General features: G+C 36.4%; 1 protein-coding gene across 2 annotated transcripts in view; it reads right to left on the minus strand.

Moving 5' to 3' along the window:
* The window catches only part of drd2a (dopamine receptor D2a), a 59045-nt gene that overhangs the window by 7993 nt on the left and 37443 nt on the right, over positions 1-13609 (minus strand). For both annotated transcript variants that reach the window (XM_025008755.2, XM_017428959.3), the window contains exons 2-3: positions 10957-11267; positions 2346-2455 (exon numbers count right to left, since the gene is read on the minus strand). In XM_025008755.2, the coding sequence (XP_024864523.1) occupies positions 2346-2455; positions 10957-11235 (389 nt within the window). In that variant the 5' untranslated portion in view covers positions 11236-11267. The remainder of the gene's footprint in view (positions 1-2345; positions 2456-10956; positions 11268-13609) is intronic.

Here is a 13609-nt window from a genome sequence, read left to right on the forward strand (position 1 = left end):
AAATCTGAACTTTTGCAACACAGTATCATACGGGTGGACACTGAAATGCGCTAAAGCCATGGAAAGTGATTCTAGATTATGTCCCTTTTGTGATTTGTATTCACAAGAAACCAGCAAGCTGCCACAACTCAGATGAATAATATCTACATGTAAATGTGGTTGCCATTCCTCTCCTGCAGGCTTGGGACATTTGTTTACAATACACAAAAACAAAAATCAGTCATGATATTATTCAGATTAACTAGATTTTATTTTACAAATGTAGGAGTCATTTGCATCCTAATGCAGTTCCTGCTAGAAGAGCTGGAATTGTCTCCATGTGTCCATGGTGGACATTTGTTTTGCACATGGATTCAAAATGAAAGATCAACCAAGTAAAAAAAAAATTGTTAAAATATACATGGCACAAATCCATAATCTGAAAATTTTGCAAATGTCATGTTCTAGGTATTATAATATATATTTCTGGAGCTCAGTATTACACAATTATTTCCAAGAAATTTAAATTTAGAATCCATCTTCTCATGCTTTTCAAAAGAACAGCTTCCTTAGTGGAACCACTTCCTGCAGCTCCAGCTTCCACAGGTTATTTTTTGAATTGATTTTTAGGGCTGTTATATGGATCAATACTTTTAATGATATTGAGTCAGTATGGTCAAGAGGTCACTGTAAGAGGCAAAGCCTTGACAACTATTTCAGCTATCTAAACTGTTGTCTTTAGCTGCTGGATGAACTATTTTCTCTTTTTCCTAAATATATCTTAGGACTAGTGATGGACGATCCAACTCTATTCAAGGATCCTAGTCATTTGGCTCAACTCACCAAAAAGAGTCAGCTGTTTTGACTCTCATATGGCTCTTTACTACATCTTGTGAGGAGCTATTTGGGAGCTGAAAGAGTCACCTCCTTTGAGTGAGCTGAGCCAAATGATCTGGATCCTAAAAAAAAGCACCAGAATCAGTCACTGCTTAAGATTGAATGTACCGTAGGTTCACAGCACAAAATGTTATAATTTCACTAACTAAAGAAATCTAATCAAACAATGGAAATGAATAACTGTAGTAATTGTAGTATCATTACAACAATTTTCTTTGCCAGTTCTTCAATATAACATCAAATATGTTACTGATGACTTCTCCATAATTTCTTTATGGTAAAACCGTGATGTTGACAGACAATACTAACTTCGACAATTAAAAAAAACACACAAAAAAACCCCCACAAAGGATTTAAATGGTCAACTTTAAAGCAAGAGTTCATGAGTTCCAAATGAGTCCTGCACTACATTTTCTGCAGTTCTTTAATTTTGCACTTCCGACTTTGGAAGTATCTCCTAACAGCAGTATCTCATTGGGCTGCAACTGTTGGCAACTAGCTGGTGAATGGCATTCCATAAATTTAAGAGTGCTACAGCATACAAAGCAGGCTGAGGTGTTTGTATTGTGGGTAGAGGTGGACAATGGAATAATGTTCACAACCTGGAATACAATTTTACAAGTTGTGCACACAAAAATAAGCCATGATTTTCCAAAACTGACCACTCTAAATGCAGACATACAGCTCACTAGTTGCTTGGTCGCAAACACTCAGAATTCATTGAGACAACAATAGAAAATTTGCCAATTTTCTTGCATATTTGAGTTGCCAACAGTTGCAGTCCAGTGTATTACCCTTTCTCTTTGTTTATTGATTGTGGTGGGATGAAATCAAATGCAACAGACGAGGAGGAAGATTCAGGATAAAAACTGTGAGTAGGAAGAGGTGTGCTGATTAGCCAGCTAATGTGAAAGGGTCTGGAACCAGAGATTACTGAAGATGTCAAGAGGCTATGGCCAGAATTACAGGAACAGAACAAAAACTCAGCCTCAACTGATTCACTAAAAGTGTATTGTCTATGATTTGCTTTCTTTTGTAGTTGAAAGTCAAAATTCAAAGCCAAATACATCTTTATTGGACTAAATGCTCGTAAAATTAGCGTTTACAGTTTCATCAACAACCTTTTGTCTTTTGCACACCTGTTCTACGAGTGTTCATGAGATTATTCACGTTTGTTTGTTAGTTTTTTTCAAAATTGCTGCACGTTAATGGAGGTATTTATGTTTATAACCCTGGAACATCTGGTGGCCACTAATTAGAACTGGAAATGTTTCACTTCCAGATTGTGTGCAGTCTCAAATTCATGTCGGGAAAGTCTTTTAGTTTGTAAATAGACACGTGGACCTTGATGGTCATGCACTGAAAGGTTGCAATTCCTTTTTGTTGTTCAGAAGCTAAACACTTCCATTGATTTCCATGCTGCAAACATGAGCAACCGACCTAAACAGTCTGTGCAATGGCCGACTCACCGATCAATGCTGATGGCACAAAGATTGAGGATGCTCGCTGTACACATCATCACATCGAGAGTGACAAAGATGTCACAGTGGATCTTGCTAAAGCGCCATTCTCCCACAACCTAGAGAGGAAAAACACGAACAAATTGCAGTTTACAGCAAACATCAACAAAACAAAGCCACTACATTTGCCTGGCGGAGACAGCTTCTTGACAGGAATATTATGTTTCGCTGTTGAACAGAAATGCAACTCTGTCAAGCATTTCTGTATATTTTGTCAAATCATTTCCACACTGGTAACACAAGAAGAGGAAATGAAAACCAAATGCAACTTTAAGAAGAAAGAAAGAGACTATGTCCACAACAAACCACACATCTTATATTGGACATACTGGCAGATATTTATCACCTCCTGAGCTGGGTGATAATGTGAGTGTTTGTGTGGGTGTGTGTGCGTGTGTTTATGTCTGTCTGTCTTGCAAAATATCTCATGGACCACTGAACAGACTTTCAGAAAGTAATCACTGAATGTACATCTACAATTGATACACTTTAAGCAATTAAAGTTGCCACAATTGCCACACTTTAGCAACCAGAAACATGACTGTAATTCAGTCAATTTTACAGAAATTGAGCTCAAATTATGTGTGATACTTACTAAACATCATCCTCAACACCTACTCCTACTAATGTGTCAGATTTGTATTTATTATTGTAATATGTAGTGGAATAGGTTCAGTCTGTGAGCTGTTAGTTGTTGACCACTGCTGTAGAATTGGTATTCTGAAATTACAGATCAAATTACACCCAACTAAGCTGACATAAAGTCCTAGCTGCTTCTTCCAAAAGCTATGTAGAAAATAAAAGAGATGTTTGTGTCAAAGGCCATCTCCTGCCTCTCTGCAGATGATTATTTTTGTCCCCAGACTTGTCTTCATAAAATTATGCTCCATCATTTATGATATGGGTGGTGACATTACACTACAGTGACTGCTGAATAATCTGACAGAGCAATGACTGCCATTTTCCCTCCCACTAGTTCTCCTCTCTTCTCTTCCTCTCTCTTTATTGTTTCAACCTTTTGCACCTGACATCAGCCTTCCTGCCTCTGGAAACAAGCATTTTGTTCTTTGCAACCACATTCTCGTATGCCGTCACTCAGTTGCTTGTTTTTGATTTGTTAGATGTCAGTATGCACTCCTCTCAAAAGTTCCTCCAAAGCAACATCAGCGCTATCGTCGAAAACAACTTTGATATTTAAAAATCAAAAAACTCAAAAGAGCTGGAAACTTTCATAGGTGTCATGGTTACACAACACAATGATAGAAATATCTGTTGAGGAAAAAAAAGTTTAGTTTTTTTTTTTTATTGCACATTGCCCCAAGCAGTTGACTCACAGCAAATGTACCATTCCAAAGGTTCAAATCTTTGACAAGATGACTGAGGGATCTAAAACTTCCAAGTTTATAGTGTAAGTTATATTAGTCATAAATGATTCAAAGTTTAGCAACCTTCTAATTTGATTTCTGACATATTGAAAATGCAAAAAGATTGTCTGAAGGGCTTTAGAAAATGATCTCCTGAAGTTGAAACGAGTTTAACCACTCAGCTCTTTTTTTTTGACACAAATTTCTGTTTCAGACAACATAATAATAAAAGCCACCCATGAAATCAAATGACATTTATTGAAGAAACGTCTAAAGTGAAAAATATCAAAACAGCTAAACATCATTTGTCTTTATTATATATCAGAACTAGAATTACAAATGACAAATATTATTCACGCATTGAAATGTTGAATGTTTATTACTATTGAGAGAAAATAAATAACATATTGATGCAAACCCTTTGGTAGCCATATGTTCATATTTTATTTAGGTTTTCCGTTATCTCAGTGAGACTGCTGTACAACTGTAATGCATTTATGAAAATTACATTTTGAATGCTTCATGAACATCATATTGTGAAAGCAAATATTGATAAGATCTACTGTTATTTTTTTGAAAGGCTAAGTGCCAACAAACAAATGTCTGGTAAACTGCAGTCATAATGTCTTATAATTCTTGAAAAACTTCAAAGCAATAGTTCAGGTCTTTGGAAAGGTTATGGACAATTAATATTTTACCTGTTGTGGAAAAATGAGATAAACTATAGGGTTATGGAGATGTCAAGTATGTACCATACTTGACAAAGCTGTTGCATCAAATGAGGACATTGCGCCTGTTCACAGTTTAATGTTAGGTCATGATGCCATTTAAATCGGGGGTGGCCAAACGATATGGCCTCAGAGTTATGAATTGGCTGGTGGCCCTTTTTGTGTCCTACTGATACCTTTTGTTCAAATGAGCACTCTGACAATCTGAAGGTGGACAAATCCTGCCGTTTGGATCAGTTGTATCCCGGAAATGTTCTGGTTGACATTTCTTTTGTGATAAATTGATTAAAAAAAATCAACAAGCTGGGTCTTCCTGTCTCCCTTTCCTTTTCGCCATGACAACTTGAAGGCAGCAGTGGGATCTGTCTTGCCTCAGATTGTCAGAGAAGGCTCGTTTGAGCAAAGCGTATCAGTAAGACAGATAGGGCCACCAGCCTCACAATAACTGGGAGGTAGTATCACTTAGAGGGCATCATGACTTAACAATAAACTGCTAACAGATGAGAGTGTGGACTTCTAAGGTCTCAAGTTTTGAATTTCTATTCATAAGATCTGAACTGTTGCTTTAGAAGTAACTTCATTAATTAGCTATCAAGAATGCAAACTGACATTAGCAGTGCACTTTTCTTCTGCTGAGCAGCTTACTTAGTATGGCAGTTGGCAGGAAAAGACACAAAACACGATTTCAAAATCAATCTGTTCAAAGTCTGCAGAGCTTGGGCTGTACATCAGGCTGCTGTCTGGAAAACAGCCACTGTGGTTGTCTTGTGTTTAAACTCTAGTGTCAAAACTTCATCCAAAAGTTGTTTTCAATGATGAAATATAATTGTTTGTATGAATAGTTGCTCTCCATATATACAGAAATTCCGCTTCCTCAGTTGGGGGTTATATTTTTTTTCTAGGCTCTTAATCCAAAAAGATCGACTCTGCATCATGGCACACTAAGTAGCTTTTCTAGGCTTTTGTACAAATTTAGTGTAAGTAGCTACACCACAGATTGGTTTTATGAAAAAGAAGTACTGCATGCTCTAAAAAGAGCTACTGTAAGGTCATCTGTGCACAATTGAAAATGCTATGCCTGTATATTAGCTTGTTCAACTTAGAACAATAATATTGCACATCATCATTTTTACATAGATCATACCTGATTATGTGGTCCATGTATCTAACTTTATGCACCAGACTTAGTTTTGTTGCTGTTTTTAGTGTTATGAGAAATACCTGGAAATATGGTTTTAACGATAGGCATTATACAGTTTTTAGAGATTTGTTATCTCTGTCCTGCTGAAATAGCATGCATTTCAGTAAGAAGTGGGAACAAAGATGTTTAGAGAGGCTCTGCACAATGTTTTTTACTTGAATGTTACAAATATAGTATACAGGTATAAATGACATTAAAGCACAAACTAGTATGACCGATGACTGTATTTCAAACAAACAAAGATGCACCCTCTATATGTGTCAATATAGGGCTTACTTTAAGTGTTATTGATCAGACACACAAAGTCATGGCAGGAGACTTTACAGATTTTTCATTAACATCATAGCAGGATGTGTTTAGATTCAGAGCCATCAAACTGCCCCATCACCTGTCTCCTGTCTCCAGATTGAAACACAAATTGCATATCAATCATCAAGTCTGGCAGCAGTAACCGTATTCCTAAAATAGTCCTAAACACTCAGTAAGGGTGTATGACTTGCATTCAAACAGCTGTTTATTATTGCTGTTTTTTCCCTTTGACTCTGACTAGATTATTATAGCTTTAACAGAAAATTATTAACTCTGACATAAGAAGATATTTTGAGACAATGTCCATTCTCTACATTTGATTCCTGCCAAAAAACCTTAGTCTTTTTTTCTCTCAGGAGATTCTTTTTAGATGCCTGTTATGTGGAAAAAATGCAAAGATGTAGACCAGAGTCACATTAGAAATCTGAATGTTAATTAATATTCGTTTTTTTGTTTATTGCTTTTTCAGAAAGGTTATCAGAAACTTGCTTTATGGGTCAAGAGCGTGTGCTGCAGGAGACAAGAAAGTATAATTTATTTAGGTATATTTCTGCCACCTTGGATTATGCAGAGTTTGCCTTCCAGAGGCTCTAATAATCAGTGACACTTGAAAAGAAAACCTCTCGTAATTAATGCTAATTTAGCATTTAATAATAAAGGGCAAGCTGAATGCCCTGCCCACTCTCTGTGACTAAGTTATGCTCCAACATTATTAACACAAGAACCTCAGTCATGGACACGGTCACTGACACGAGAACTGAAATGAAACCCTATGTCTGCACATAGATAAAGGCAAATAAAAAGTCTGTGTCTGGTGCAGAGAAAGGCCTGTCTATGGTCCAGTAAAAACAAGATAAACACTGTGGTCTGAAGCGTTCTTTTGATTTGTTTGTACAAAGTCAAGCACAATTTAGACAGTGTCTATGTGTGAAGAATTATATGAGTAAACATAAAACATAAAAGTTGAAGTTCAGGTTATTTCAAAACTGCAGGATACCGTTCCACAAAATGATGCAAACTTTGTGACAAGCTCAAGTGTCATTTCACCCACTTCCAACAAATAATTTCAAACTTGCATGCTTTTATATCAGTCCAACTCCGCCCTAACTCAGTTTACTCCTCTTCATTTTACCAGGAGGCTTGACAGCTTAAGAGGGACTTGCCAAAATCAGATTATTAGCATCCTACTTTAAATACTGGGTAATCCATTAAGACTTTGATAAACAGCCAGTATTTAGATCTAAGAAGATATTTTTAGGAAGCCATCAAAAGAAGATCTCATTAGCAAGACAGGTTTTTCACATGTAATCCCATGTGGGAAAACATGTGACCACGTGCAAATAACACAAACATGTTAAAAATGTTCCAAAATCACATGGGATCTCTGTGCAGAGATAAGTTTCACAAGTTGATTTAACGTCTTTTTTTATATGGTTGTGAGGTTTTTTTTTGTAAAGAACGCTTCAAAACATTGGCACGCGGAGCACCGGGTGATATGGATTTCTTCAAGGAATTCTAGTTTCACTAATACTATAAGACAGTGGTTCTCACACTTTTCATGCAGTACCTCTGTCTGAAGAATAAAAAAAAAGTTTCAAACAAACAGGTCTCTCTTTATTTCTTACAGTTCCATGTAATTTCATCAGCAAAGTATTCAACAATATATTCTCTTTGTCTTTGGGCTTTGGCATTTGATCAGTGCGACCATGTCCTGTTTCTGATTTGAAGTGTCTGCCTAGACCATGACACAATTACTACATAACATCACTATTTTGTTGCCAAAATAAATGTAGTCTGAACATAATAAATGTATTACTAAATCTGCTGAATGTAAGAAATGTCAGCCAGCAAGTGATTTCCTGTATTCCTTTGATGCTCTAATACACATTTTCGTTTTCAAACATTATGGATACAATAAAGTTTGGTTTATTTGACAGGTCATCCATTATTTAAGGTGACACCTTTAGCTACCAGCAAGCTTTTCTCTCTCATCTCGTCATCACTTCTATCTGCGCCTTGCACCAGCAGACCGATAAGGACTGGACTCACTCTCTGTTGCCCTGTCTTTTTTTGATTCATATTGTATTCTGTTTACTTTGGAAGTCAAATCTCAGATCGATTTGCTCACGTTCCAGCTGCAAGTGTTTAAACCAGCAGCATAGCTAATTGTTGCACTTAGCAACCAGTCTAACTATTATTAGACTGGTTGCTACAAGCCAATAAATATGTCAACACAGCAACAACATAAGGAGTACAGTTCTACTGTATGTCTGCAACTGATTTTATGAGATACAACCCAACAGCAATGAAAATAAAAAAAGGTTATTACTGCAGGTATCACAGCTTTTTATGCGCAAGGCAGACATTTTTTATCTTGAGGTCAGGGTTGCAAGAATCTCCGACTTTCCAACTTAAAATTCTGACAAGGGGTGTTTTCCAGTTGGGGTTTTCAACTAGGAACATGGAAAATCAAACTTCCAAGTAAAAATGGATTGCACGATTACAACAATAAAATCACAGTATTGTTTACTGAATTTTGCAAAAACGATTTTGAGATGCACCATTTAAAGTGTCCACAACTGTTCCACCTGCAACATTTTCACTACTGAAAATAACAATTTTGTCTCACTGTAGGAACTACAGGACTCATTTGTTCCAACCCAGGCTCACAAATTCCATTAATTAATTTTAATTTCATTAAGACGGGCACAATCATTTTTGCGTAATCTGACTTGCAAACAGACAAATCAGCACATGTCACAGGTAATATGCCTTTATAATCTGCTGTTGTTTGTGTTCTTCAGTAATTAAAAAAGCCTATAGCACCCTGGCAAACTTACTCCTACTGTCACATGTAAAACTGTGGTTCTAGCATTCACCACATATCCATAATACTTGTCTTCCTAAGCCAAGCAGAGTCGTCATCTTAGTTTGATTTCATCTTTTCCCACCCCACATCCAAGTGTCCTTGGGTAAATGTGAGTGTATGGGAATCTTCTGAAGTAGCTTCTAGTGCCAAAGTGCTTTGAGAGGTTAATGAGACTAGAAAAGAGCTACTATACTAATGGTTCTCAAACTGTCGTACAAGTACCATTGGTGGTACTCAGAATCTTTCTAGTGATACTTAGAAGAAATTTTAGTAGCCTATCAACTTTTTACAAGTAAAAAAAAACAGACTTAGTAAACATCAGAAGAAGCTGATCTGTGATGTAAAGCTAGAGACAACAAAAAAAGAAAAGTGACTCAAGCAAATTACAATTTTGTCTCCAAATGGAAACTACTGAAACAAAAAATACTGCTATGGAGATATTTTGAGAAAAACCTGTGGAAACAGCACACAATGGATAACCAATGTGCTAGTGGACACTTAAGCAGCACCAGGGAGGTCTCTATTGAATCTGCTAGCAACAAAAAGTGCAAAACAGCAAGGAAATTTGATTCAAGTTATCTCATATTTGCATTTCAAATACTGAGCAGGAGAAGAGCAGATACAAGTATATTATTGTAAGCACGTACTGCTGTTTTTTAATGTCTTGGAAAACATAGTAACTTTTGTGGTGATACTCATTCTAAAAACTTTGAGAACTACTGAGTTATATAAATGTAGTTAATTTACTATTTAAAAAGTTTTTAACATCTGCAACTAAATAACAATTTTTTGTTTGTTTGTTTGTTTGTTCGAGAAGGTGGTGAGCTATCATATGGAGCTTCTGTTAACAATACAAGTCCTGCTTTTATGATAAGCTTTGAAGTGGTCCCCCTCTGTGAGTATCCTGCTGCTCACAACAACAAAGAAAACAAGTAAATAAATATGATAAAAACACTGCTGTGAACAAGCTGATCCACCCTATTCCACAAAGCACCACAAGATAAGAAAGATATATTTCCGATGGAGGACTAACAGAGTGTGATGAGTGTGTCCTAATGTTGATCATGGACACGAAAAATCACAGGCAGGCAGGCCAAGACAACCTTCTATGAATGCATTGTAATTTGATCAGAGTGATGGTCATCATGACTCACTGAAAGACAGGCGGATTAGAGTCCCCATCTTAAATGGCCCTTTTTCTACATCAGAGAACATGTTCTAAAGCCTAATGGTCTGAAATAACTGTAGGACAGTGTATTGATACTAAAAATGAGTAAAAATAGAAAGATACTTTTCCTTCCCCCTGTTATTTATATGGTCAGTTAGTTATGATTTTATGCTTGACCAATGTCTGAATGTGCTTTTAAGTGGTGGTTGTTGGCTGAGACTGATGTATATTTTAAAAAGTACAGGTTATGCTACATTGGTTTGAACACAAGATGATGAATCCAGGAAGTGGGAAGAAATATTCAGAAATGTCGGACTTCTGATAGAACTGGCTGTTCTGACATTTCGCCGTCACATATCTGCTTCATGATAAGCCTTTGTCCACAGCAAGACGTCTGTTTGCAAGACCCCTGTGAACAATTTAAATTTTGCTTTTGTTTCACCTTAAAGCTGTGACGCAGAGATACCAATAACTGTAGGCAGTTTTTTTCCTTCAAACCTTTTTTTAACAATAGTTTACTGGCACCAGATTTCAAAGAAGTGCATTTCATATACACAACATGCTTTTCTTCATTTTAACCTCTTCATAAAATGTTGTGTTTTAAGTTCATTTCCTTTAACAACATACTTTCATTCTAATACATGCTTTTATTCTAATGTTTCACAAACAATATTCACAGTAATGATGCTGAAGATGAAAACAGTTGTTCCAGTTTATTGCTAAACTGAAAGTCTGCTGGATGTCTGTTCATCTGTCATTTTATTATCTTTGTTTTCTACACTCAGAGAAAAAGGACTACACAGAGAATAAGGAAAGCATGTTTGTCACACTAGTCATGTCAGGTTTTATGTCTAATTACAAAGAGATATGGGCAAAATGTTTTGTGTATCAGTGTGTTTGTGTGCGTTTTTACTTTCCTACCTCTAAGTAGACCACCCAGGGCATAACCAGTGTAGCCACCAGAAGGTCAGCAACAGCCAAGCTGACAATCAGGTAGTTGGTGGTTGTCTGCAGGGCCTTTTCTCTGGACACAGCCATGCACACCAGCACGTTGCCAAAGACAATGACAAAGATGAGCAGAGTAAGAAGCATGGCATAGTAGTTGTACGGGAGCCTCTGTTCCTGTTCCGTTTCGTTGAAGCTCCATGTTCCGTTTTCAAAGAAACTGTCATTGTAGGCATACTGGGAAAAGACATCCATTAGCTGTGAGTGATGGAGGCCAAGATGGGGCCCTGCAAGACAGAAGGTACCGTTTAATTGTTTTTGTATTCATTGAAAAGGTTACACACAGTGAAAAAGAAATTACTGTCACAGGATATTACATTGAGATCATCTATAATCCTTCAGTAATTGCTGACCAGAAACTGTTTTCAGTTGATCTCTCAAACTCGGCAGAGCCAAATAATAGGTTTGGTCTTTATTTCAAATTGCAGCGGAGATAGAAATCAAATCATTGGTGTGTTCAGTGAACTTAAAGGGGAAAAAATAGAACATCAACAGATTAGGTTTCTTCCAAAAAAAGCTTGAATTAAAAACTGAACAAAAGGAGAAAATATTTCAGCTGTTTCATCAATGTGATTAGGAATATCTACTTATATCTTTCTGTGAATGCTGTGATTTCAAATTTGCTTCATACACTCTCTGTTACAATTTGAGTCTGTATCTTTGTTGTACTGTCTGGTTTTCTTGTGTTTTCTTAAAGAAGGGATGTCTTTGTGGTTGTACCACAGAACCTTTTTAGTGGAAGTGGCTACTGTATGATTCCCTGTTTATTCTTAGCATATTGCTAAGCATATTTTTGTTTTTCATCAAAATTCATGAACTCGGTTTTTAGTTAAAATTTCCACAACCTGCCTGCCTGCTGCCTCCTCTTGTCTGCATTTGGGTCTTCTTCCAATCATGTGAGACGTTTGTGTTTATCACTCAGTTGTGTACAGAAAATAAATTATGTTTTGGACGAACATGCTTTCTGAAATATCTTACAAATAAATAGTTTTTACTTATCATTTCCCTTTAAAGAAATAGAAAAAAATGAGCCAATGTTTGGTCCAGTCATTTGTTCAGTTTAAATCAACACACCTTGATAAGTTTTCTTGCTCCAGTAGGTTATAGGTTTAGCTTGCCTCATATTTGTCTCTTTATGTAACACCCAGCTAACTGCATTGTTTGAAACTCGGGGTCTGTGGGTGGTAAACCATCTCCTGCAGGTTTTTCTTGTCACTGCATATTTGGTGTTGTGATGCTAAATGAATGAAATTAGAGCTGATCAGATGCCTCCTTGGTTAGGTTGGAGGGTGGGCTCATTACTGTTATCCTCGAGGCATTTGCTTTTTTGTGACAAGGCAAGGTGCATGGTTTTGATGGAGGGGGCATCTCTTCATGAATGCAAAAGACACAAGGTTTCCCAGCAGAGCAGATCATTTTAATGACATAATCAATATTTTTTGCGTTTCCTTGTCACAGTTTAAACATTGAGGTCGATTGGTTTACATTGACTGACTGCTCATGTTACATCAGTCTCTGTCTAGAGGTTGTTTTTTTGCTCACTAAATATTTCAACAATAATCAGCAACTAACCTTCAATTTTTGTTTTCTTCTAACAAAAAACAAAAGAAAACAAATACCATGAAGCCATGATCATTTTTGCAGCATTGTCACATAAATAAAACTCTGAAATGAGCCATTGTAAAAATGGCTTCAGTCTCAGTAAATTAAAAAATCTAATTAATAACAGTACAAAAAATATTCCCAAAGTCATGTGTGATATAAAAATCATAATGCACTGTTTTTCGTTGACAAGAAAACTACTTACCTACCTACTGCAAAAAGACAACAAATTAGCCAAACTGTTTTTTTTGTTTTGCCAAAATGATGACTCCAACCATGCATACAACATTTCAAATTCATCTGAGCAGAATAAAAATATGACTTTGTGCTCAGGAATTGTATCAGAAACCAGCCACCGTGAACCATCGTGTGTCATCACGGCAGGCCTGACAATAACCCCATGACAATCAGTCCTGACAGTTGTCTGATTTTATGTTTCCCTGCAACAGATTTACTGAGCTTTTCATATAAATAAAACTGCATTATGCCTAGCATACTGTGTGGGTAATATCCCAGATGGTTATGTGTTGTATAAAAAGTCAGTTTACCTTGATGTTTGCTTTGCCTCATTTCTTTGTTTGATCATAGTATAGTACTATTGTGTTATTACGTTTACATTTGTAATGCAATGCGTGTCATCTTTGAAAATGTAACAAAGCTCTTTTACATTCTTTGAAAAAAAAAAAAATCACAAACGCATGTAGTTCCCTCATCTCTGTTCAGTTGAATGTTTATGTCATTCCCTGATTTTCTCTCTGTTCTTTATTTGTACTAAACAGACGTTTAATCTGACACTTCTGCATACTTTAATTTTCTTCAACCCATCAGCTGCATTAAAGTCTTTTTCTCTTTGTTTGATTTAGGTCATGATTGTTTTCTGTCAGTGCAATCCTTGTGATTAGCTAAAATACACACTGCAAAACCTAAGATGACAAGTGTTTGAAAAAAAACTTTGGTTTAATAATGT

The sequence above is a fragment of the Kryptolebias marmoratus genome, linkage group LG2 (assembly GCF_001649575.2).
Source record: "Kryptolebias marmoratus isolate JLee-2015 linkage group LG2, ASM164957v2, whole genome shotgun sequence".
NCBI lineage: Eukaryota > Metazoa > Chordata > Actinopteri > Cyprinodontiformes > Rivulidae > Kryptolebias > Kryptolebias marmoratus.